Here is a 22,527-nt window from a genome sequence, read left to right as displayed (position 1 = left end):
GATCTTCATTTTAGTAGTAAGCCTTTAGGTTAACACAATCTCACTTCAGTATATTGTTTTAAAGAGATGTGTGCAAGAAAAGAAACACTTCAGAACATTTGATGTAATGTGTCACCAGTGCCAGAAGAGGGTAGACCACTTCAACTGAGATTTGCATAACTTCTTTACAGAATGTAACTAGTTTTGGAGTAGCATTTTGTATGTATTTTGTGTGTGTGTATCTGTCTCTGTCTGTGTGTGTCTCTCTCTCTAAAGACTATCATTGTTCTCTTTTCATTATTAGGCCATTCAGAGCTGCTATATGGGTGATTTTTGCTGTTTTATTAATTTTATTTAGATTTATTACCAATAATACACATTTAAAAGCCCTTATTTTTCTTTTTCAGTTCCTATGTTAGATTTGATATTATTCGAAGAATAATAACTAAGGTTTTTGGAAACGAAGTAGTCATGGTGATGGGGATTACAGACATAGATGACAAAATAATTAAAAGAGCCAATGAGGTAAATATATGACGTTTACTTTGACAAAAACTTATAGTGTTTAATATACTGAGTAGTCTTGGACAACAACTTGGATTTTGTTACTGCTTTTTAAAATCACTGGCTGATTGTTTCCTGGGCTCTCAACTCATGGGAATCTGGCAGAGCTGGCATAGGTATCTCTGTGAAGGAAGCAGTGTATAAAGTTGCCCATCAGTGAGATATAGGTACAACAAATGCCATGCCATTGGCTACAAAGCAACCCTACTTAGTCGTCTGCTAGAAGGGCTGTTTTTTCAATACAAGTTTGTTAAGGAAAGTGGAAAGTCATTGGGGTTCTCATTAGAGTTGAGGAGTTGTATTAACCCCTCTCAGTCCTAGGGTGAAAATATTAACCAGTGAACTTTGGACAGTTGTCCATAGTAGCTGCTGTTTTACAGAAATTATCTAAATTGTCGGTATTCGCCTTGGAATTGGTCATTAAAGAAGATGGTTGTTCTATAAATAATCATGGAGCTTCCATAAAATCAAGTTGCAGGTGCTCATCACCTCTCAGAGGTCTTCCCGGAAGGATCTAACTGTACAGTGAAATGGACTGAGAGGGCTCAGGTGTGTTTTGGTGCACTAACACACAACATTTTTATATTATTAGGACATTACCTAGAACTAGCCAAGGATTCATTGATATGATCTGTCTCTGAGTTGTATATGCGCTACCTTTCTTAATGGCTTTCGAGGCCCTGAACTCAAATGGATCTACTCACAAGCTTAACGTGAGGGATATGTATAAGTCCTAGATTGATAAAGTTATTAACTATCTTTACTCTAGCAAAGTTTTCACTGATGGCTGTTGGCTAAATTAAAAGCTTTGTTTGTAAACTGCTCTCAGTGGGATGCTAATCAAATCAGTTTTACCAACTGAGCATAGTGAATTGTCATTCTATCTCTTTTTCTGCTTGATAAAATTCTTATCAGATCATAAAATGTTAATAATATACAACTAAATTGTGAATGCTAATTATTTTTTGAAAGATTTAAATTGAGTTTTTTGGGTGTAAGACCTGGTGATTCCTGCCTTCTGGAACACAAGGGAATCTGTCACAATAGATCTCAGCCACAAACTGCATGTTCTTTTCCTGATGTGAGATCTATTGTGACAGTTATTAAAAAAAATAACTTTTAATGATTACAAGGAAAAAAAATCTATTTTTTAACTGTGATTCACAGCAAATATAGAGAGTTTTCTCATATTGGCCTTGTTATGCTTTTGATAAAATAAGTTTTTGCTCATTCTTATTCTTTCCCTTAGGAATATTTTTTTCTTGATGGCTGCAGGCCAGTGCTTTAACATACAGCCTACATTTAAAACGTGTATGCGTGTTTATCTTGAGAATTTTTTTTCATAAGAGCATCATGGTGATTTCTTTGCAGAAAAAGTTGACTTAATGTGTTAAAAGAATTGTAGTTAATTTGCTCCATTCTTTTGTCAAGATTGAAGTCTGTGCTATGAAGTAGTTTTAGCCTTCAGAACTTTTGTAACTATGCTAAACAAATTTGATGTTTTTATTCTATGCTTACCAAGTCCCATAAGTTGTATTCTGAGGGGTGTTTTCTACAGTTAGTAGAACAGTGGCATACTGAAGTCTCCTCACCATTTTATGGTATTTATATAGAGGAGGAGGTGTTAGGATTTGTTACTGACTGTCACTCTATGGTTAGGACTGTAGGTTTATCATACTATTGGGTGGGAAAGTCTTTAGAAGAGTTGTGGTAACAATAGCACAAATAATAGAAATCACACACAATTATTTAAAAATAAATCCTAGCTAAGATTTGGTGTGCCTCAAACTGTATTTACAAAACCAAGCCTCAGTTTAACGGTCTGTGGGAACCACAATACTTCTAGATTGCTTAGCATCTGCCTTTTCCGCATTAGTCCTCTGCATTGGTTTAGAGCTCCAGGAAAGGCTCTTGGTCAAACAGCACACTGAGCAGGCCAGAATGTGGTGCTTTGATCCCAACTTTATAACTTCTCTAGGTTGTTTTTGTGTTGGTTTTTCTTTTTTCTTCGGTATCTTCAAAACATTTCCATGAACATTGTCTTCAGATGCAATTAGCTTGCCCTTTATCCCCATTTGAACAAAGCGTTTCTGGATAATATATCATAAGGACATTTCTGCATTAACAGGAGGATGTATTAGATGACCTAAACGGCCGTTTTTACATTTATTTCCTGTGATTCTTCCAGCTCGTTAAAAAAGATATTTAATAAAACTGATCTGACACCAATTCTTGAGAGTCATCCTGTAGAGTGACAATCTCTTACTCAGTGGGCATTAATCATTAACCTTTGTTTTCAATCCTTCAGCCAGTTTTTAGTCCACCGGGGTAGGGTTCATATCCAAAGGAAGTGGAATTAATTTTGGAAGTAAGATTTCTTGACACTGTATCAGATGCTTTACCAAAGTCCAGATATAGGACATAATTGCATTCTCCTTCTCAATCCAAAAAGCCATTTGTTTTGTCTGGAAAAATTTGTTCTTTATACTCTCATGCTGTTAATTGCTGTTGATTCCTTCTATCCTCTAGATTTTGAACCCGATCGTTTTTCAAGTCCCGATTATGGAATACATTCGGAGAGAGGCACAGGTCAATGAACAAGTTGAGGAAGGGTACGCCCCAGTGAGCTTGAGGAGCAATGCCCTCGTGAGAAGTCTCACTAATACTGAGATTCCTGTTCGGGGGTGCTGGCTCCTAAATCTTGCTCAGGGATTCATTTGGAGCCTCTAGTGTCTGAAGCAACTCCTTTCTGGTTCCTAGAAGGGAAAAGAAGCTTTCCTTTCGTACCAGGCCTTCTCTCGATTGCAAGAGATGTGCCTCCTCTATTCTACCTCTTCCCCCAAACTCTTGGCTACTCCGATAAGTGGTTCAAAAAGTACTAAGCACTAGCCTGGTGAAAATCAGGCCCCTTTAAGATGTCTTAAATCAGGCATCCAAAGTCACCTTTGAAAATCTTGACCCCATTGCCTGCCTCTAGTTGCTTATAACATTTCTGAATAGCATCTGCAGAATAAAACTGATGTATTTCTGCTCACCTAATTCTGAATGGCAGCAATAAAATTGAATTTTGTTCTGTTAATTTAATTCTGTTGCTCCTGTCTGCCAATTCAGAAAGACAGCCTTCCGTTTGTTCACATGCAGCAGATTATTTTCCAAAACCTAAGGACTAGAAATTTAAATCTTGCAAAATTTGATAACATAGCACCTCCACTTGCCAGGGAAGGTTTTGTTCTGGTGAATTTTTCAAGCCCTGGCTATGATGAGTATTTGAGACAAATATAATATCAAATGCAAACTGACTCTTTATTTCTGCTTTCCACTTATTTATTCACTTTTGTGAAGATCCCTGTGCCTAGCTGTGAGCATTAAAAACTTGTAGATATTGTTGGAGTGCTACTATGCTTTACAAAATATTTGACTGTCTATCAGTTCATTTCCCCAATTGCATTCACATATTTGAGGAACAGCAATGAAAAGTTGAAGTATCATATTAATTTTTAACAATAAAAATACCATGTGTGATGTCTGTAAGTCTCTGTTCTATAACTCTGACATATATCAGTAAGTGCTAGAAATGGCTTTATTGCACCATGAATCATAGAATATCAGGATTGGAAGGGACCTCAGGAGGTCATCTAGTCCAACCCCCTGCTCAAAGCAGGACCAATCCCCAACTAAATCATCCCAGCCAGGGCTTTGTCAAGCCTGACCTTAAAAACTTCTAAGGAAGGAGATTCCACCACCTCCCTAGGTAACGCATTCCAGTGTTTCACCACCCTCCTAGTGAAAATGTTTTTCCTAATATCCAACCTAAACCTCCCCCACTGCAACTTGAGACCGTTATTCCTCGTTCTGTCATCTGCTACCACTGAGAACAGTCTAGATCCATCCTCTTTGGAACCCCCTTTCAGGTAGTTGAAAGCAGCTATCAAATCCCCCCTTATTCTTGAATGCAAAGTAAGCTTAGCATTGGAAGTGAAGTCCTTTCTGAATAAAAATAAAAGATTTGTGGACTTAATTTTTAGTCAGTTTCTATAAAAAGGTGTGGATTAAAATGTTCCTATAATTCAAACATAAATGAAATACCACTTTTATGCTAAAACTGTCTTTTATATAGTCTCTTTACTGAATGTTGGATTAATAAACCTTCCTTACTTTTTTTTTTTTTTACCTCGGGGAACCTCATAACTCTTCCAGTTAGCCATTAACTGACTGATAAGACTATACTATTTTGTATTATTTTGATTTTTGATTCACTCATCTGCCTCTCTTCTACAGATGAACATATCACCATTAGCTCTTGCCCGGGTTTATGAAGAAGGCTTTAAACAAGACATGGCTGCATTAAAGGTGTAAATCTTTAATATTTTATTTTTTCAAACTGAAATTATTATAAAGTGCATTTATTTGTTAAAGGAAAAATGACAAACTGATTTTTAAGTTATATTTTTAATTGACTAATTTAAAAATACTCTATTTCTGATTAATCGTCCTTTAAATAGTACAGAGTGAACATTTTTAAAATTCCTTTTCAAAATTTTTATAAGATTTCATCTGATCCCCCTATGTTTACATGTGTCTTTTGGCAAGGGAGAAATGTCTCAAGGAAGGAATGAACGGTTATAAGCTCTTCAGGATAGGTACTGCATACTGCCTGTGTTTGGGCAGTGCCCAGCACCAGGGGGGCTCCATTCTTGGTTGTCTCTAGGCACTAGCGTAATGAACATGATTAATCAACTACAGAAAGGGCCTGATCTAAAGCCCATTGAAGTCAGCAAGTGTCTTTGCATTGACGCCAAAGAGCTTTGCATCTGGCTCAAAGTGCTGTCAAATGCACCAAGTAAATAAGCTAGGAAAAAATGGAGAAGTTCTTTTTTCGGTAACTGTTTTCAGTTATAAGCATCTTAGGTGGTGTTTGTAACTATAGTATATGCAACGTTTTGAGAAAGAACTGTTGTGTTTTTACGTTAGCTGGGTTCCTTTAAACATGCTGGTATTGTCACAAACTAAAGCAGCATATTCTTTCTGCTTCTTTATTTAAGGTTCTTCCCCCAACAGTATATATGAGAGTGACTGAAAATATTCCTCAGATAATTTCTTTTATAGAACGAATAATGGCTAGTGGACATGCTTATGCGACCTCCAAAGGTAAGACTTCTAGCAGTACAGTTTGATGTTAATGTGTATGCAAGAAATTCATTCTCTTCGTTGGAGTTATAACCAGACCACTCTGGGGTCAGTTCAGATACTCAGTATCATCTCTTCCTTTGATTGATAACTGATAAAGCAAATGCTGTGAATAACTTTAACACACTTTTTATACATGTTGTTAGCACTGTATGCTTACATTGTAATTGAAATGTGACTGAGTTTTTAATGTTGTTCTTTAAGGGCATTAACTGCATTATATAATTCCTAAGGAGAAATCCTGGGCTAGAAAACCATGGAACTGGCACATTCTATTTCGTCAGAGGTTTGTGCAAGATAAGAACCTGGTAGTCCCTATGGGAAGGTGTACATCCCTTATACACCGCAGAGCACATCTTTTGCAAAACGGAGTGCGTAGTGGGGTTTTAGAAGCAGGGCTGATGATTGTGGGGGGACCGCAGCTGCACGTTAACTACACCTGTGAGAGACTTCATTTGAGTCCTGAAGAGTACAGTTGATATTATGTGAGCAGAAAAGAACCCAATATGACTTTTATATCCTAGGGTGGGTTTGCAGTTAGAAAAAATAATCTTATGTGCGTGATAAGCAAACTTAATCTGTAGTCTTTGAGACACCATAAACATGGAAACACATGCTCTCGTTATTGCAGTCACTGTCCAGAGCAAAATGATTCTTTTAGGAAATGGTACACAACAGATGCTTTACTCAGGAAAAGTGTTTATCTTTTCACCACACTGGCAAAGTGAATGCCCCCTATCTTTATAATAAATCTCAATGTTTGTTTTCTAACAGGTGATGTTTATTTTGATGTCAAGTCTAGGGGAGACCGATATGGAAAGTTAGCTAGTGTTTACACTGATGTACAAGAGGAAATGGGTATGTTGATATGGACTGGTTTGGATCAATACTTTGTTTCAGTTAAATGTGTTTTCTGAGGCTTAACTAGCATGTGTATGAAATCCTAATATGAAAGGCTAAAACAATACAAACAATGCATCTCCTTCTTAGTCATAGTTCTTTTGTAACTTTAATTCATAGATAATATTTATTTAGTGCTGAAAAAGTTTTGACCATTTTTTCTGGCTGTATGCATTTAAGGTTTTTTGTTTTTTTTTCCCCCTGACTTTACTTCACTTAAATACAGTTTTCTTGCTGAAAAATTGGAAGGAAAGTTATTCTGCAACCACCAGATAACCTATGTTTAGGAGAAATGATTGTTTTATATTCTCCAGGTTATCTTTGGATGGAATAGAGTTAGAAATATGTTAGGTGTGGGTCTGTTAGTGGGAGCTAAGATTGGCCTGGGCACTTATAGATAAATAAGATTATATAATTTAGTCAAATACAAGTTACTGAGTTCAATGCAGGGGGAATTGGGTGAAATTCTTCAGTCTGTGTTACAAAAGGAGTTAGACTAGATGATCTAATGATCTCTTCTCGCCTTAATGTCTGTGAATGAATCAGAGTCCATTTCTAGCTCACGGTAGAATGTTCAGGATATAATTTTTGTTGAACACTTTGTGTCCAACATGTCTGTCCTCCTGGCTAGGGAAAAAAATACAGGAAAATGGAAGTGTCTGTCCAAGAATAAAATCTGGATAGCTCCCTTTACTGACATTCTGAATGGCTTCATGCATTTACTCTTTTTGGAGACTTATCCTATTAACAAATAATAAATTATTGGCAGTTGATAGCGATAAGCGACATGTCAAAGATTTTGCCCTGTGGAAGGCAGCCAAACCTCAAGAACTTTATTGGGCTTCTCCCTGGGGAAAAGGAAGACCTGGCTGGCACATTGAGTGCTCTACAATTTCGAGGTCAGATTTCCTAGTTTTTTAATTTTGTGCGAAAGTGTGTGCCTGCGTACGCGTGTGACTGATGTGGATTTGGTAACTGGAACAAGGAAAGGATATGTCCATTTGTAATTTTTGAATATAAACAAAAATAAGAAATTGCTGACTATAAAGAAAACATGTTCATTTTTGCAGAAAGTGAAACTGGACAAATACATTGCTGAAATTTTAGTATTTCTTAGAATACTTGTTCTGTTACTGTAATAAACTGGAGAAAGCATTTGGATTTAAAGTGTTTCAATCTGTTAATTACTACATTTCCTTACAAAGGCTCTTGTGGTGTTCTGATTTTGATCAGTAAAATATTATTACAGTACAGTGTTTGGAAGTCAACTGGATATCCATACTGGTGGCATAGATCTTGCGTTCCCACATCATGAAAATGAAATTGCACAGTGTGAGGTTTATCATCAGTGCGAACAATGGGGAAATTATTTTCTACATTCTGGTAAGTAACAGCTTAAATTTAGTCATCTTAAATTTTGAATATGGCTTTCAGCTTTTCATGGCATGCTTTTATGCTCAGAAATGTGGAGAAAAACTTATACACAGATATACTGCTACAATGACCAAGTTTCTGTTTTCTCTAAATTAAGAAGGATAATTGAAAATGAATTTTACCTTAAATAATACAAATTGACTCTTATTTTAAAAAAAGTTCAGAAATGTAGGAGTTTGTAATTGGATTTTTGGAAGTCTCTAAGTAGTTAAACTGCATTACCATGTGGGTTTTTTTGCCCTGGATGAAAGAAATGGAAGGGAAGGTTAATTATTACTCATTGAAGATATAATCTCACAGAATTCTCACTCATCCTTCACCTGCTTTCCTTAGAATTTTGAGATGTCTTCTTTATATTTATTTCTCCCAGAAAACTAGAAGAGATTTATTTATTTATTTATTTATTTAATTGTTGTGTGTATATTCCTAAAAATAGAAAAACACATCACCTTGGAATCAGAGCCCTCCAGATCTGGGGGAAGGTGAGCAGGGTAAGTAGGTGAGTCAGAATTCTGTGAGATGTCTGATTATAATTTTCAGAAGCACCAAAACGGAGATGGATTACAAATCATTCTTGGAGTCCTTTAACTGTTGGCATCAGGTGCACTGGGCTTGAAATAAAGTGTTCAGTAGAAAGCTGTAACCAAAACGGCAGTATTTATAAATGTAATAAAGGGATTTGAGTTGTGGTAGGGAAAGTCATCTGTACCAATGGAAAATTAAACTTGAGGATAATGCTGAGATATATAAACAGATTAACAAAGAAAACCCCTCAGTGGTGTTTTTCCAACAGAAAAACATCTGGATTAGAGAAAGATACTGGAGTTCTGAATGTGTAATTATCTGTTGTTGACATAGCACTAAACTCTAAATTCACTAAATCCACTGAATTCTGCTGAGAAACTTTTATCTACTGTTAGCATTATTTCCAGTCATGAGAAAAGAAACAAGATTGTGTCTAACATGCTCTATAATTGACTTCCGTTGCTTTATACTCTCTTGTCCTGGCGTCGTGAAAAAGAAACAACTTCAAACAAAGATTTCTTCCTTCTGCCTCCTACTCTTTTTTACAGTCTTGTTTCTCCACAACTCACCACAGTTGTTGTATTGCCCAGTCTATTTGGAACTCACTCACTGGGCACTTTATCTTTAAATTTCCCCCTAAAGCTGTGGGAGCAGTTCATCAGCTGGTCTAAACTGTCATAACTCCATTGAAGTCTTCCTTTCTAGCTTTCTTTAACTTCCTCTTTGTGATCCAAACAATTTACATTGTCTTTGATGGCAGGGTTGACAGACTAATCACTTCATATCTTGAGGAGATTCCCGTACCCCTTAGCACAGGTGAGCACCAGAGACCGTTAAATTGCCATATCAACTATGATATGCCATTCTATTTTATAGCTAACTGTTTTCAAACATGGTTTAAAATTAGCTTGGGCCATATTGATTTTTAAACACTCTTATCAATGTGAACTTTATTTAAATCAAGTATAGAAACCATATCTAGCCTATGCACTCTTAACTGATTTTAATCACAATTTGGCACCGTCAGCATTGGTCAGAGGGGGGGAAAAATAATAAAGGACGAGGTTAGCTAAAGCATACTTCTGAATGTCCCCTGCAGCTTGGTGAGTGGGGAAATTCAGAATGGAATTGTTCAGAGGTCTAGTGTGGATGGACCCATAGTGTAGACAGCCTCAACCTCTTATTTCCACACTCTTACAGAGCTTAAAAAAAGAGAAAGATTGAGAGTTGGGTGACTTTGTCACCTGTTAAGACAAAAGACGTTTTCCAGACAGCTACCTCATTGGTTTTATCTAAATAGACTCTGTGAAGGGGCCAAACCCTTGTCTGACAGAGTCTCCTGTTTGTGGCATTGCTCAGGATTGTATAGTTCCATGCTTTGCTGCTCTGAGTAGGAACGCCCCTAACACATCTGTGTACAGCACTCCAGATAACTTTGCTCTGCATTAGGCTTTGCCACTGCATCATCTTATCCCTGGTACCATTGTCAGTACCAATATATCTACCCTGTGTATTATGGTCCTCTTTCCCACAGTGATTATTCTGACTTTCTCCAAAGTTGGTGATGATAATAGCCTGATTCTGCATCCCCAACCCCTGCACATGTAGAGTACTGCTTCTTCATGCAAGAAGTCCCATTGTGTTAATTGAACTACTCATGTGAGTAAGGACTGCAGAATAAGACCCATAGTATGTGGTATATAAACATAGGCCTAGCACAACTTGCTGAGCAGTAGATTTAAATTCATGGGGATTTGAAAAATGATCAGAGTGAGAAGAAAGAACCGTAGAACTGAAATGCCCATAGTACAATTCTGCTTGGAGGAAACTCTTGTTGCAGTTGAGTATATCTGTAATGTTGGAGCCATAGTTGATCAAATATCCAAATGCTACAACTATTGGTTTAAACCCAGTCTGTGACCCAATATGTTTGAGTTTAACTTTCTGAGATTACAAGTATAGACAGTACTCACCCCTGGAATCTTCCTGCTGCAGCTCAAATGCTAAGCAGTATGTCATTTCAAAAATTCCTGACCTGTAATCACAAAGTATTAGTTTTCAAGTCAATATAAAGATGTCTGTTTTTGTTTTGTCTGTTAATAGGCAAATATGTCTTTTGTGGGACCAACTGAAATTTTAAAACTTACTAGCAAGCTCTTTGGGGCAGGGACTGTCGTTTTGTTTGGGTTTGTACAGTGCCTAGCACAGTGGGGTCATGATGATAATATAAATAATATACTGGGAATGGCTCAGACTTGTTTCATGTATTACCACCTGCACTGGTTAAATTGAACGCTGGTTTCAACTCCCAGTGTAGAGTATGTTGTAAATCAACAAATGGAGATTGTCCAGTGGCAGTCTGTTATCCACGCTTTATTCCCTAAATCCAGGCAAGTTTAGTGGTTTCCTTGGTGAAGGATGTTCACTACTTTTCAGTGAGGGATTCTAGCTGGTGGTACCCTTTCAGTTTTAGTCTTAAATGTTGTAAATCAAACTGTAGAAACATTCTTGTCTAGGAAAGAATGAAGGATTCTGAGTTCTCCCAGAAAGAAGGAAAGAAAAAAGAAAGGGGAAAAAAAACCTGGATTCCAGTGAGAATTCAGATGACGATTCTCTAGAAGCCAATAAATTATATTCTTTCAGTTAAGAAATGCTGCTGGAGGAGGATATTGTGAATTATTTAGGACAAATGATTCAGCTTCAAAAATAATTCTGCTAACACTCTGGAATACTGGCAGGCTCAGAATCATAAGAGCAGTCCTCATTAGAAGAAAATCCCTGCACTGAGGATAAATCATCTTCTAAAGATTTTATTTTTAGACTGCTCAGCCTCTGGGAAGAACACCAAGCCAAAGTTGAGAAAATCCTGATATTTTAGATTCTTTAATGGAACCATCCTCTCCCAGTGATGGGATTCTCTCATATAGAGGAGTGGGATTTGAAATAATTCACATGTTGCTGATGACTCCTTATGAAACCATGTGATAGAGATACTCTGGTCAAACATTTAAAACCTGCCTGCCTAAAATTAAGCACTTAAATCCATACTTAGACACACACACAAAAATGGCCTGATTTTTTCCAGGTGCAGCGCAATATGAGTTTCCACTGAAGTCGGTCAGAGCGGCAGGTGCTCAATCACTCTGAAAATTTGGACAATTTTATTTAGGTGCCTAACTTTAGTAATAATACCTAGCTCCTGTATAATGCTTTTCAGTAGCAGATCTCAAAGCACTTTACAAAGAGCTCAGTATCATTATCCCCATTTTACATATGGGGAAACTGAGGCACCGAGCGGGGAAGTGAAAATGATGGCCTTTGCACAGTAGACCAGCATTATTTCTTACTACATGCTATAGGATGAAGGACAAATGCCTGAAAATAGGATCTTGTTTTGATGGCAGATCCCTTTTTAAACCAGTCTTACACCTGTGGATCCCTGACTCCTCTCCCACCCTTAGCACTGTGAATTGTACAGATTCTGTTTCCAGTTGAGGAGGAAGGGGTTCGACGCATTCTCCCTAGAGACCATCACCACTGATCCTTAATCAGCCACAGGAATTACTACAAAGTGCTACCATACTGGGCCCTTCTCTCCACATCCCCCACACCCAGGGCTGAACACACGGTCTCTGTAATAGGTCCTGATTTTGTTTTTGTGTGTACACGCACACGCACACAAACAAACCTGCAAATCAGTATTATGCACTGAATAATGTAAAATTCGTACAACCAATTAGACTGTTGAACAGTACAAGGAGCAGAACTTCTGCTGTCTAAGAGAAACAAAACATAATCACATCACATAATATCCTTTAAAGAGCATTCTGACTGGGGTATAAGATGAACACTGAGGGTATGTCTACACTACGAAATTAGGTCGAATTTATAGAAGTCGGTTTTTTTGAAATCGGTTTTATATATTCGAGTGTGTGTGTCCCCACAGAAAATGCTCTAAGTGCATTAAGTGCATTAACTCGGCGGAGCGCTTCCACAGTACCGAGGCAAGCGTCGACTTCCGGAGCGTTGCACTGTGGGTAGCTATCCCACAGTTCCCGCAGTCTCCGCTGCCCATTGGAATTCTGGGTTGATATCCCAATGCCTGATGGGGCTAAAACATTGTCGTGGGTGGTTCTGGGTACATATCGTCAGGCCCCCGTTCCCACCCTCCCTCCCCCCGTGAAAGCAAGGGCAGACAATCATTTCGCGCCTTTTTTCCTGAGTTACCTGTGCAGACGCCATACCACGGCAAGCATGGAGCCCGCTCAGGTAACCGTCACCCTGTGTCTCCTGGGTGCTGGCAGACGCGGTACGGCTTTGCTGCACAGTAGCAGCAACCCATTGCCTTCTGGCAGCAGACGGTGCAATACGATTGGTAGTCGTCCTCGTCGTGTCCGAGGTGCTCCTGGCCACGTCGGCTGGGAGCGCCTGGGCAGACATGGGCGCAGGGACTAAATTTGGAGTGACTTGACCAGGTCATTCTCTTTAGTCCTGCAGTCCTATTGAACCGTCTTATGGTGAGCGGGCAGGCGATACGGACTGCTAGCAGTCGTACTGTACCATCTTCTGCCAGGCAGGCAAGAGATGAGGATTGCTAGCAGTCGTATTGTACCATCTTATGCCAGGCAGGCAAGAGATGAAGATGGCTAGCAGTCGTACTGTACCATCTTCTGCCAAGCAGCCATGAGATGTGGATGGCATGCAGTCCTTCTGCACCATCTGCTGCCAGCCAAAGATGTAAAGGATAGATGGAGTGGGTCAGAACAAGAAATAGACCAGATTTGTTTTGTACTCATTTTCCTCCTCCCCTGTCTAGATCACACTGCAGTCAGTCACAGAGAAGGCGCAGCGAGGTTAATCTAGCCATGTATCAATCAGAGGCCAGGCTAACCTCCTTGTTCCAATAACAACGATAACTTAGGTGCACCATTTCTTATTGGAACCCTCCGTGCAGTCCTGCCTGAAATACTCCTTGATGTACAGGCACACCCTTTGTTGATTTTAGCTCCCTGAAGCCAACTCTGTAAGCCGTGTCGTCAGTCGCCCCTCCCTCCGTCAGAGCAACGGCAGACAATCGTTCCGCGCCTTTTTTCTGTGCGGACGCCATACCAAGGCAAGCGTGGAGGCCGCTGAGCTCATTTTGGCAATTAGGAGCACATCAACCACCACACGCATTATCCAGCAGTATATGCAGCACCAGAACATGGCAACGCGATACCGGGCGAGGAGGCGACGTCAGCGCGGTCCCGTGAGTGATCAGGACATGGACACAGATTTCTCTGAAAGCATGGGCCCTGCCAATGCATGCATCATGGTGCTAATGGGGCAGGTTCATGCTGTGGAACGCCGATTCTGGGCTCGGGAAACAAGCACAGACTGGTGGGACCGCATAGTGTTGCAGGTCTGGGACGATTCCCAGTGGCTGCGAAACTTTCGCATGCCTAAGGGCACTTTCATGGAACTTTGTGACTTGCTTTCCCCTGCCCTGAAGCGCATGAATACCAGGATGAGAGCAGCCCTCACAGTTGAGAAGCGAGTGGCGATAGCCCTGTGGAAGCTTGCAACGCCAGACAGCTACCGGTCAGTTGGGAATCAATTTGGAGTGGGCAAATCTACTGTGGGGGCTGCTGTTATGCAAGTAGCTCACGCAATCAAAGATCTGCTGATATCAAGGGTAGTGACCCTGGGAAATGTGCAGGTCATAGTGGATGGCTTTGCTGCAATGGGATTCCCTAACTGTGGTGGGGCTATAGACGGAACCCATATCCCTATCTTGGCACCAGAGCACCAAGCCGGCGAGTACATAAACCGCAAGGGGTACTTTTCGATAGTGCTGCAAGCTCTGGTGGATCACAAGGGACGTTTCACCAACATCAACGTGGGATGGCCGGGAAAGGTGCATGACGCTCGCATCTTCAGGAACTCTGGTCTGTTTCAAAAGCTGCAGGAAGGGACTTTATTCCCAGACCAGAAAATAACTGTTGGGGATGTTGAAATGCCTATATGTATCCTTGGGGACCCAGCCTACCCCTTAATGCCATGGCTCATGAAGCCGTACACAGGCAGCCTGGACAGTGGTCAGGAGCTGTTCAACTACAGGCTGAGCAAGTGCAGAATGGTGGTAGAATGTGCATTTGGACGTTTAAAGGCGCGCTGGCGCAGTTTACTGACTCGCTTAGACCTCAGCGAAACCAATATTCCCACTGTTATTACTGCTTGCTGTGTGCTCCACAATATCTGTGAGAGTAAGGGGGGAGACGTTTATGGCGGGGTGGGAGGCTGAGGCAAATCGCCTAGCTGCTGGTTACGCGCAGCCAGACACCAGGGCGGTTAGAAGAGCACAGGAGGGCGTGGTACGCATCAGAGAAGCTTTGAAAACCAGTTTCATGACTGGCCAGGCTACGCTGTGAAAGTTCTGTTTGTTTCTCCTTGATGAAACCCCCCGCCCCTTGGTTCACTCTACTTCCCTGTAAGCTAACCACCCTTCCCTCCTCCCTTTAATCACCGCTTGCAGAGGCAATAAAGTCATTGCTGCTTCACAGTCATGCATTCGTTATTCATTCATCACACAAATAGGGAGATGACTACCAAGGTATCCCAGGAGGGGTGGTGGAGGAGGGAAGGAAAATGCCACACAGCACTTTAAGCACAGCACTTTAAAAGTTTACAACTTTAAAATTTATTGAATGACAGCCTTCTTTTTTTTGGGCAGTCCTCTGTGGTGGAGTGGCTGGTTGGCCGGAGGCCCCCCCACCGCGTTCTTGGGCGTCTGGGTGTGGAGGCTATGGAACTTGGGGAGGAGGGCGGTTGGTTACAGAGGGGCAGCAGTGGCAGTCTGTGCTCCAGCTGCCTTTGCTGCAGCTCAACCATACACTGGAGCATTCTGGTTTGGTCCTGCAGCAGCCTCAGCATTGAATCCTGCCTCCTCTCATCACGCTGCCACCACATTTGAGCTTCAGCCCTGTCTTCAGCCCGCCACCTCTCCTCCCGGTCATTTTGTGCTTTCCTGCACTCTGACATTATTTGCCTCCACGCATTCGTCTGTGCTCTGTCAGTGTGGGAGGACAGCATGAGCTCGGAGAACATTTCATCGCAAGTGCGTTTTTTTTTCTTTCTAAGCTTCACTAGCCTCTGGGAAGGAGAAGATCCTGTGATCATTGAAACACATGCAGCTGGTGGAGAAAAAAAAAGGGACAGCGGTATTTAAAAAGACACATTTTATAAAACAGTCGCTACACTCTTTCAGGGTAAACCTTGCTGTTAACATTACATACATAGCACATGTGCTTTCGTTACAAGGTCGCATTTTGCCTCCTCCCACCGCGTGACTACCCCCTCAACCTTCCCCCCTCCCTGTGGCTAACAGCGGCGAACATTTCTGTTCAGCCACAGGCAAACAGCCCAGCAGGAATGGGCTATACTGAGTGTCCCTGAAGAAAAGCACCCTATTTCAACCAGGTGACCATGAATTATATCTCACTTTCCTGAGGATAACACAGAGAGATAAAGAACGGATTTTGGTTGAATGCCAGCAAACATACACTGCAATGCTTTGTTCTACAGTGATTCCCGAGTATGTGTTACTGGCCTGGAGTGATAAAGTGTCCTACCATGAAGGACGATATAAGGCTGCCCTCCCCAGAAACCTTTTGCAAAGGCTTTAGGACTACATCTAGGAGAACCGCAAATGCCAGGGCAAAGTAATCCTTTCACATGCTTGCTTTTAAACCATGTATAGCATTTTAAAAGGTACACTCACCAGAGGTCCCTTCTCCGCCTGCTGGGTCCAGGAGGCAGCCTTGGGTGGGTTCGGGGGGTACTGGCTCCAGGTCTAGGGTGAGAAACAGTTCCTGGCTGTCGGGAAAACCGGTTTCTCCGCTTGCTTGCTGTGAGCTATCTACAACCTCCTCCTCCTCCTCATCTTCTTCGTCCCCAAAACCTGCTTCCGTATTGCCTCCATCTCCATTGAAGGAGTCAAACAACACGGCTGGGGTAGTGGTGGCTGAACCCCCTAAAATGGCATGCAGCTCATCATAGAAGCGGCATGTTTGGGGCTCTGACCCAGAGCGGCTGTTCGCCTCTCTGGTTTTCTGGTAGGCTTGCCTCAGCTCCTTCAGTTTCACGCGGCACTGCTTCGGGTCCCTGTTATGGCCTCTGTCCTTCATGCCCTGGGAGATTTTCACAAAGGTTTTGGCATTTCGAAAACTGGAACGGAGTTCTGATAGCACGGATTCCTCTCCCCAAACAGCGATCAGATCCCGTACCTCCCGTTCGGTCCATGCTGGAGCTCTTTTGCGATTCTGGGACTCCATCATGGTCACCTGTGCTGATGAGCTCTGCATGGTCACCTGCAGCTTGCCACGCTGGCCAAACAGGAAATGAGATTCAAAAGTTTGCGGTTCTTTTCCTGTCTACCTGGCCAGTGCATCTGAGTTGAGAGTGCTGTCCAGAGCGGTCAGAATGGAGCACTCTGGGATAGCTCCCGGAGGCCAATACCATCGAATTGTGTCCACAGTACCCCTAATTCGAGCTGGGAACGTCGATTTAAGCGCTAATCCACTTGTCAGGGGTGGAGTAAGGAAATCGATTTTAAGAGCCCTTTAAGTCGAAATAAAGGGCTTCACTGTGTGGACGGGTGCAGGTTTAAATCGATTTAACGTTGCTAAATTCGACCTAAAGTCCTAGTGTAGACCAGGGCTAAAGAGTGTTGATTTGAGTGGGGAGCAGTAATAATTGGATGGAGTTCAAAGCAGAATTATTGTAATTGAATAGCCAGGAAAGTTCAATTATTCATATCCACAGTCCAGTATAGTTCTTACAGCCACAATTTAGTGCTGGATCCTGAGAGGAGCTGATCACCTATGAGTTGAATGGGAGGTGCAGTTGCTCAGTATCTTTCAGGATTAGTCCCTTAATGTGAACAGCTGGCTTAAGGCTTTTAACCACACTTTTTGAAGTGGTGCTGAGTGCTTTGTTCTTGGCTACACTTATAGCTAAACCATACTCGGCACCAATTCAGCTGCACAAATTCCTTGCGCTCATTATCAGCAATGGATGGTTTTGCTAATGTAAACAAGACCCCAGAGTACCGATATGTCTGAAGGGAACTCTATCAAATGTCAGTGACATTGTATAGCAATGTTTGAGCTGAGCTACATGCTATCCCAGGTGCAATACATACTCCTGGGGGAATTCTGCCCCTAAAAAGTCTGCACACATCACTTTAAAATCCTGCATATTTTATTTGTCAAAATAACACAAAATAAGCATGCCGGTTTCAATCATTTTGGTAATTTATTTCAAAATACCTGTCAGCAAGTATGTCTGTAACAATACAGAAAACAAAAAGCATCCAGGAAATGTTTTTTGACAAATAGATTCCTTACTAGGCATATTAATACAGAACTTTGAGTAGTTCACTTAAACTACAGTATAGAAATGTGTGTCCCACATCCCTCAGAAACAGTGCAAAGGCTCGGGGGGAGTCAGAGGTAACGGAGGAGGTTAGGGAGAGGGAAGTAATTTCTGGGGGTGAATCTGGAGGAGTGTAGGGGAGAGAAGTATGGAACAGGTTTTTTTGATGCGGGGGAGGGATTGTTAGGGAGTTGGGGAGCCTCCCCCATGAAGACCCTGTCTGACCCCTAGTCTCTCCCATTCATTCAGGCACATCTGCCTCGTCTCTGTCTCTGTCCCTGTCCCCGCAACTAACTCTTCTGAATTCCAGCGTGAGACCCCCCCCCCAGCAGCCCCTGGGTGCCCCACTCTGTCATTCCCCACCTCACCTGGCCCCTCAGGTGTGCTGCTGTGAGAAAAACAGCCCCTGCTGTCTCCCTTGCTGTGGCTGGCTGCTTTGGCTCATGAGCCAGCTGCCCTCTCTTCTGGTGCCACAGCAGCCTCTGGTGGGCGAAAGGTGCAATTGCAGCACCTCTCCAGCAGAATGTATTATTATTCTGCGGAGATAAAAAGTCTCTGGAAGACATGAATTCTGCACATGCGCAGTGGTGCAGAATTTCCCCAGGAGTAAATACGGATGGCTGCTGCCCCTCCTCTGCTCTGGGTCCTGCAAACCCAGAGCTTATTTCAGTCTATAAAATGCAGCTATTAAAGAGTCTAGGGGCATGTGGAGTTTAATTTAAAACAACAAGCAAACTGCTCGCCCACATGCAAATGCATCATCCCAACACACCAAAATGTAAGTCCCCACTACCAGTTCACTTCTACCCTCTTAACCCATCCTCCGAACCTGATAAAATATCTTGACCTCTGTAGGCTGGCACTTTCAGGTTGTAGTGGACCAAAGTGGGCAGTAGGTTTCAGAACAGAAGCCCCTTCTCTGTAAGTCCTGTTGCCAACCTTCTCTTTAAACTGTATGACAGCAATAAATAAAACTCCCTTGCTCCCCATGAACAGAATTTGGTAGTCTGTGCTGCTCAATGTGTGGAGATGGAAGGGAGCAGTTTATCCACAACTACTTGCAGAGATGTCAGATTTAGAGCATCGCAATTCATAGGTCTAAACATGATGCAGCCAGGACGATACCGTTCACATGATCAGGGTTTCCAAAGTGGGTGTGTTTTAAGGGGCTTGCCTTCTGTTAATTGGGGCTGGCCTGTTGTGTTGGAGGGGCAGCCAGGGAAATATCTGCCTTGTGTGAAAAGGATGCAGTCCCAGATACAGTGTATTATTTTTGACATATATTCAGGCTGCCCCTTTAGTTCATTCTTCTCTGGTCTTCCCACTAACTTTTTCATCACTTTTAGCTCCTGAAGCATTTCTAAGCCCAGATCTTCACAAGGAAAACAGTTTCCAGTTAGCCTTACTTTGGGAAGCTGCTGGTAAAAACTGTTGATTGCTTTTCAAAATCCTTGGCTTGCTTTCAAGTCCTTTTAAGGTGGAACTTCACTGTGTATATGTGATCTTTCTGTAATAGATGAAACAATGCTGGCAAGATGTAAGAACACTTAGTATCACCTGCTCCTATTAAATCCTAAATTTGGTGGAGGTTTGTATGTCTCTTCCCTACTTTGAAACTGGCCCATTTTGTGTGGGCACTGTTGTAAGGCAAAGCTTCTGAATTAGTTGTCCGTCTGTGTTACGCTTTTATTCCATTTTTGAATTTGGTTAGAAAATGCCTTGCTTTGCATGAGGATATTATATGTGTGAGGAGGCTTTACAGGCCTCCAAATATTACAGAAGGATGTCAAGAGGTAAGACTTTTTTTTATTATTATTTAGAAGTGTGTGTGTGTCTGTGTGTTGGCATTTCTGGTGAAAGCAAGCTATTTATTTACTTCCATTATGTTAGTTTTATTTCTTTAGATTAGTTTAAAATGTCCCCATCCAAACCTCTGGGTGCCTAATGGTGTAGGATTTGGCGTAAAGCTGTGGTTAAAAATACAAAGCACTGCACTGAAATGGTTATGACAAATCCATCTAAGCATGTTGTACCTCCAGTTCCTCAAAGCAGAGTTTGCTTTTTCATTCACCTCTCATTCAGTAGCAGACTAATTTAACCATATTTTTTCTTCCAGGGCATTTGCTTATTAAAGGAAATCAAGAAAAAATGTCAAAATCATTAAAAAACTACATTACAATTAAGGTAAAATATTGTTATGAACTAGAGAAGTTCTGGTGCGTGCGTGTGTGTGTGTTTAATGTGCTACCATTCATTGTGGCCCTGATTCAGGAAAAAAATGTGGACAGGTTTAAATCATGTGTTTAAATCCTGTCCTGTAGAGAAACGCTTTCCCCAAATTTCCAGACCTGAAGAAGAACTCTGTGTAGGCTTGAAAGCATGTCTCTCTCACCAACAGAAGTTGTCTCTGTTCCTCAAATTGGGGCCTTTGTGCCCATTATGTCTTATTCAAGCATATTAACCTTTAGTTATCAGTAGGAAACCTGCTCTTACTTAAGGGTTGTTTAGCGTCCTAAGGCCAAGGCAATGAGCCATAATCAAAAGATATAGTTCAGTTCTGTTCGCATAGTGAATTTGATACTCCTGTCTTAACATACGTGAACAAAGATACATATTCTGGAACACAACATTCATACCATCTATTAAACTGGTCAGCAGACAAGCAGATATGAATTCATTAACATAGGTTATTCAAACTCTTTCAGTCTGGGGACACTACTTTTTTGAGACTTCATTCCTTATCTCATTTATAATGAAGCAGGATTTGATAATGTAAACCCTTTTATATGGAACTGATGTATTTTCCATCGCCAGTGTAGACGGCTGTTGTAGCTGGTATTTTTGTTTTAATTTAATTTTATTTATTTTACTGTCACTCTTCTTAACTCAAATAGACCTTTACCTCGTAGCTAATATCAAGTGCTCGCAGTGTTTCAGCCTGTGCGATCCTGTTAGATGATTACCGTATTAGAGAGGCATAGGCTCTTGCCAAAAGCAGCTTTCTTAGCTAACTCCACTGAAGCAGTTACTTCTGATGGCTCCTGTCTATATGTTTATTAGTGGGTTTAACCACAGGTTTTGAAGTGGTGCGGAACACAGTTTGTCCTTGATTACGTGTACAATTAAGCTGTGTTTAGCACCAGTTCAGCTGCACTCATTGCTGACATCCGTTGTCAGCAATGGGTAATTTTCCTCATGTAGACAAGGATTAAAAGGCTGTCTCAGCACATACATTCCTCTCTCTCTGCCCTCCTGGAAGACTAATTATAATCCTTTGAAAATCAGAGTGGAATGTGAGCTGCTTTATTCTTAATTCTCCTGATGCTGTCTGTGTACAGCTAAGCCTCATGTGCCCTAGGAAAATTATCCATTGCTGACAGTGTTGACAGTAATTTTCCTAGTATAGACAGGTGCTGGAGAGGAGTTGGAGGAATGAGGGTTAACGCAAAAAGCACAACTTCAAAAAATAGAAATAGTCGGCAGCTGCATTTCTAATGGAATGTTATGAGCTGAGAGAGAATGTTCCTGGGAAGGTGAAGAGAACTTTGTCATAGCAAATAGCATTTACATCCAGGGCAAGTCAGATACATTCAACAATAAATAACTACTGACCCAGCACCCCTCCCTGCAGTTCCCCAGGTGTACTTTTTCTTTAGTCTAAATATATATAGATTAGCCATGATTAATGAAGGTAATCTTGTCCTGTAGGTAATTTTCAGACCAGTGAACCAAACTTCCTCGCATTTAGTCATTCTGCATCATGAAAGCTAAACCCTATGTGGGACTTTTCATGAGAGTTCTAAAAAAATTCAAGGCTAGGATGACAATGCCTACTGCCATCGCTTTATCTCCCCTGCCAGTAATACACTGAACACATTGCAAATAGTCAGTGAGGCATGGCTTTCCTTTCCTGCAGCCATGTTTGATGCCCTTGATCAAGCTGTGCTTTTCTGCAGTATTCCACATGCACACACCTTCTGGTCTGTTAAAATAGCTATTCATATTCTCCCCCAAAATCAGTTTTGTATGAATATTTTCAGTTTTCCCATACACCCCCAAAGAGTAACATGAGTAACATGCTTTCCCCCAAAACATAGATTTGAAAAAAAAACAAACAAACCATATATACATACATACACATATCCATCTATCAAGATCTTCCAATTCAGATAATCCAGATGGGCCTTGCTCCAGCTCAGAGTTTTGATTCATACAATTTATTTCCTTCCTTAGGCATAATACTCTCCTACCATACACTACCACAGTGTCTTCAGGCACTTTGAGTTTACTAAGCTATAGAAAGTGTATAGAAAGATAATTTAGTATCACAGTCTGATTCTTGATTTAGCTTAGCCTTGATTGCCCCAATTATTTCTATTTTTATTTTAGACACTGTACGTGCTCGACATTTTGCTACCTTCACTGTGCCACTTGCTCTGTAATATTGAAACAGATGCTACATTTCTATATGCATTTCTTTGTTTTCCCATCTTTTCAGACTTGTACTAACTTCTCATTGCAATG

The 22,527-nt window shown here is 41.2% G+C and overlaps 2 protein-coding genes across 8 annotated transcripts in view; one reads left to right on the top strand and one right to left on the bottom strand.

Moving 5' to 3' along the window:
- CARS2 (cysteinyl-tRNA synthetase 2, mitochondrial) overlaps window positions 1–22,527 on the top strand; it is a 71,072-nt gene that overhangs the window by 30,764 nt on the left and 17,781 nt on the right. For 4 of the 7 annotated variants that reach the window (XM_073349860.1, XM_073349846.1, XM_073349869.1 and 1 more), the window contains 7 exons: window positions 387–504; window positions 4,822–4,893; window positions 5,586–5,691; window positions 6,505–6,588; window positions 7,400–7,529; window positions 7,880–8,013; window positions 20,120–20,187. In XM_073349860.1, coding sequence (XP_073205961.1) covers window positions 451–504; window positions 4,822–4,893; window positions 5,586–5,691; window positions 6,505–6,588; window positions 7,400–7,529; window positions 7,880–8,013; window positions 20,120–20,187 — 648 coding nt within the window. In that variant the 5' untranslated portion in view covers window positions 387–450. The remainder of the gene's footprint in view (window positions 1–386; window positions 505–4,821; window positions 4,894–5,585; window positions 5,692–6,504; window positions 6,589–7,399; window positions 7,530–7,879; window positions 8,014–20,119; window positions 20,188–22,527) is intronic. The other 3 variants (XM_073349878.1, XM_073349887.1, XM_073349849.1) reach the window with 2 other exon arrangements.
- On the bottom strand, window positions 14,979–17,105 carry LOC140913467 (uncharacterized). Its single transcript, XM_073349929.1, has 2 exons — window positions 16,349–17,105; window positions 14,979–15,761 (listed from the first exon to the last, which is right to left on the bottom strand). Exons 1-2 carry the CDS (start codon window positions 16,929–16,931, stop codon window positions 15,262–15,264), a joined length of 1,083 nt encoding a protein of 360 aa, XP_073206030.1. The 5' UTR covers window positions 16,932–17,105; the 3' UTR covers window positions 14,979–15,261.

This window comes from Lepidochelys kempii, chromosome 1 (assembly GCF_965140265.1).
Source record: "Lepidochelys kempii isolate rLepKem1 chromosome 1, rLepKem1.hap2, whole genome shotgun sequence".
NCBI classification, from domain to species: domain Eukaryota; kingdom Metazoa; phylum Chordata; order Testudines; family Cheloniidae; genus Lepidochelys; species Lepidochelys kempii.
The sequence above is the reverse complement of the archived record's forward strand: the minus strand, read 5'-3'. Positions and strand labels throughout refer to the sequence as shown.

Excerpts from the sequence above, each read along its gene's own strand:
- LOC140913467 (XM_073349929.1), bottom strand. The coding sequence starts at position 16,931 with ATGCAGAGCTCATCAGCACAGGTGACCATGATGGAGTCCCAGAATCGC. Across the intron at positions 15,762-16,348 it reads AGGCGGAGAAGGGACCTCTG|CTGCATGTGTTTCAATGATC; the intron begins GTGAGTGTACCT and ends TTTCTCCACCAG.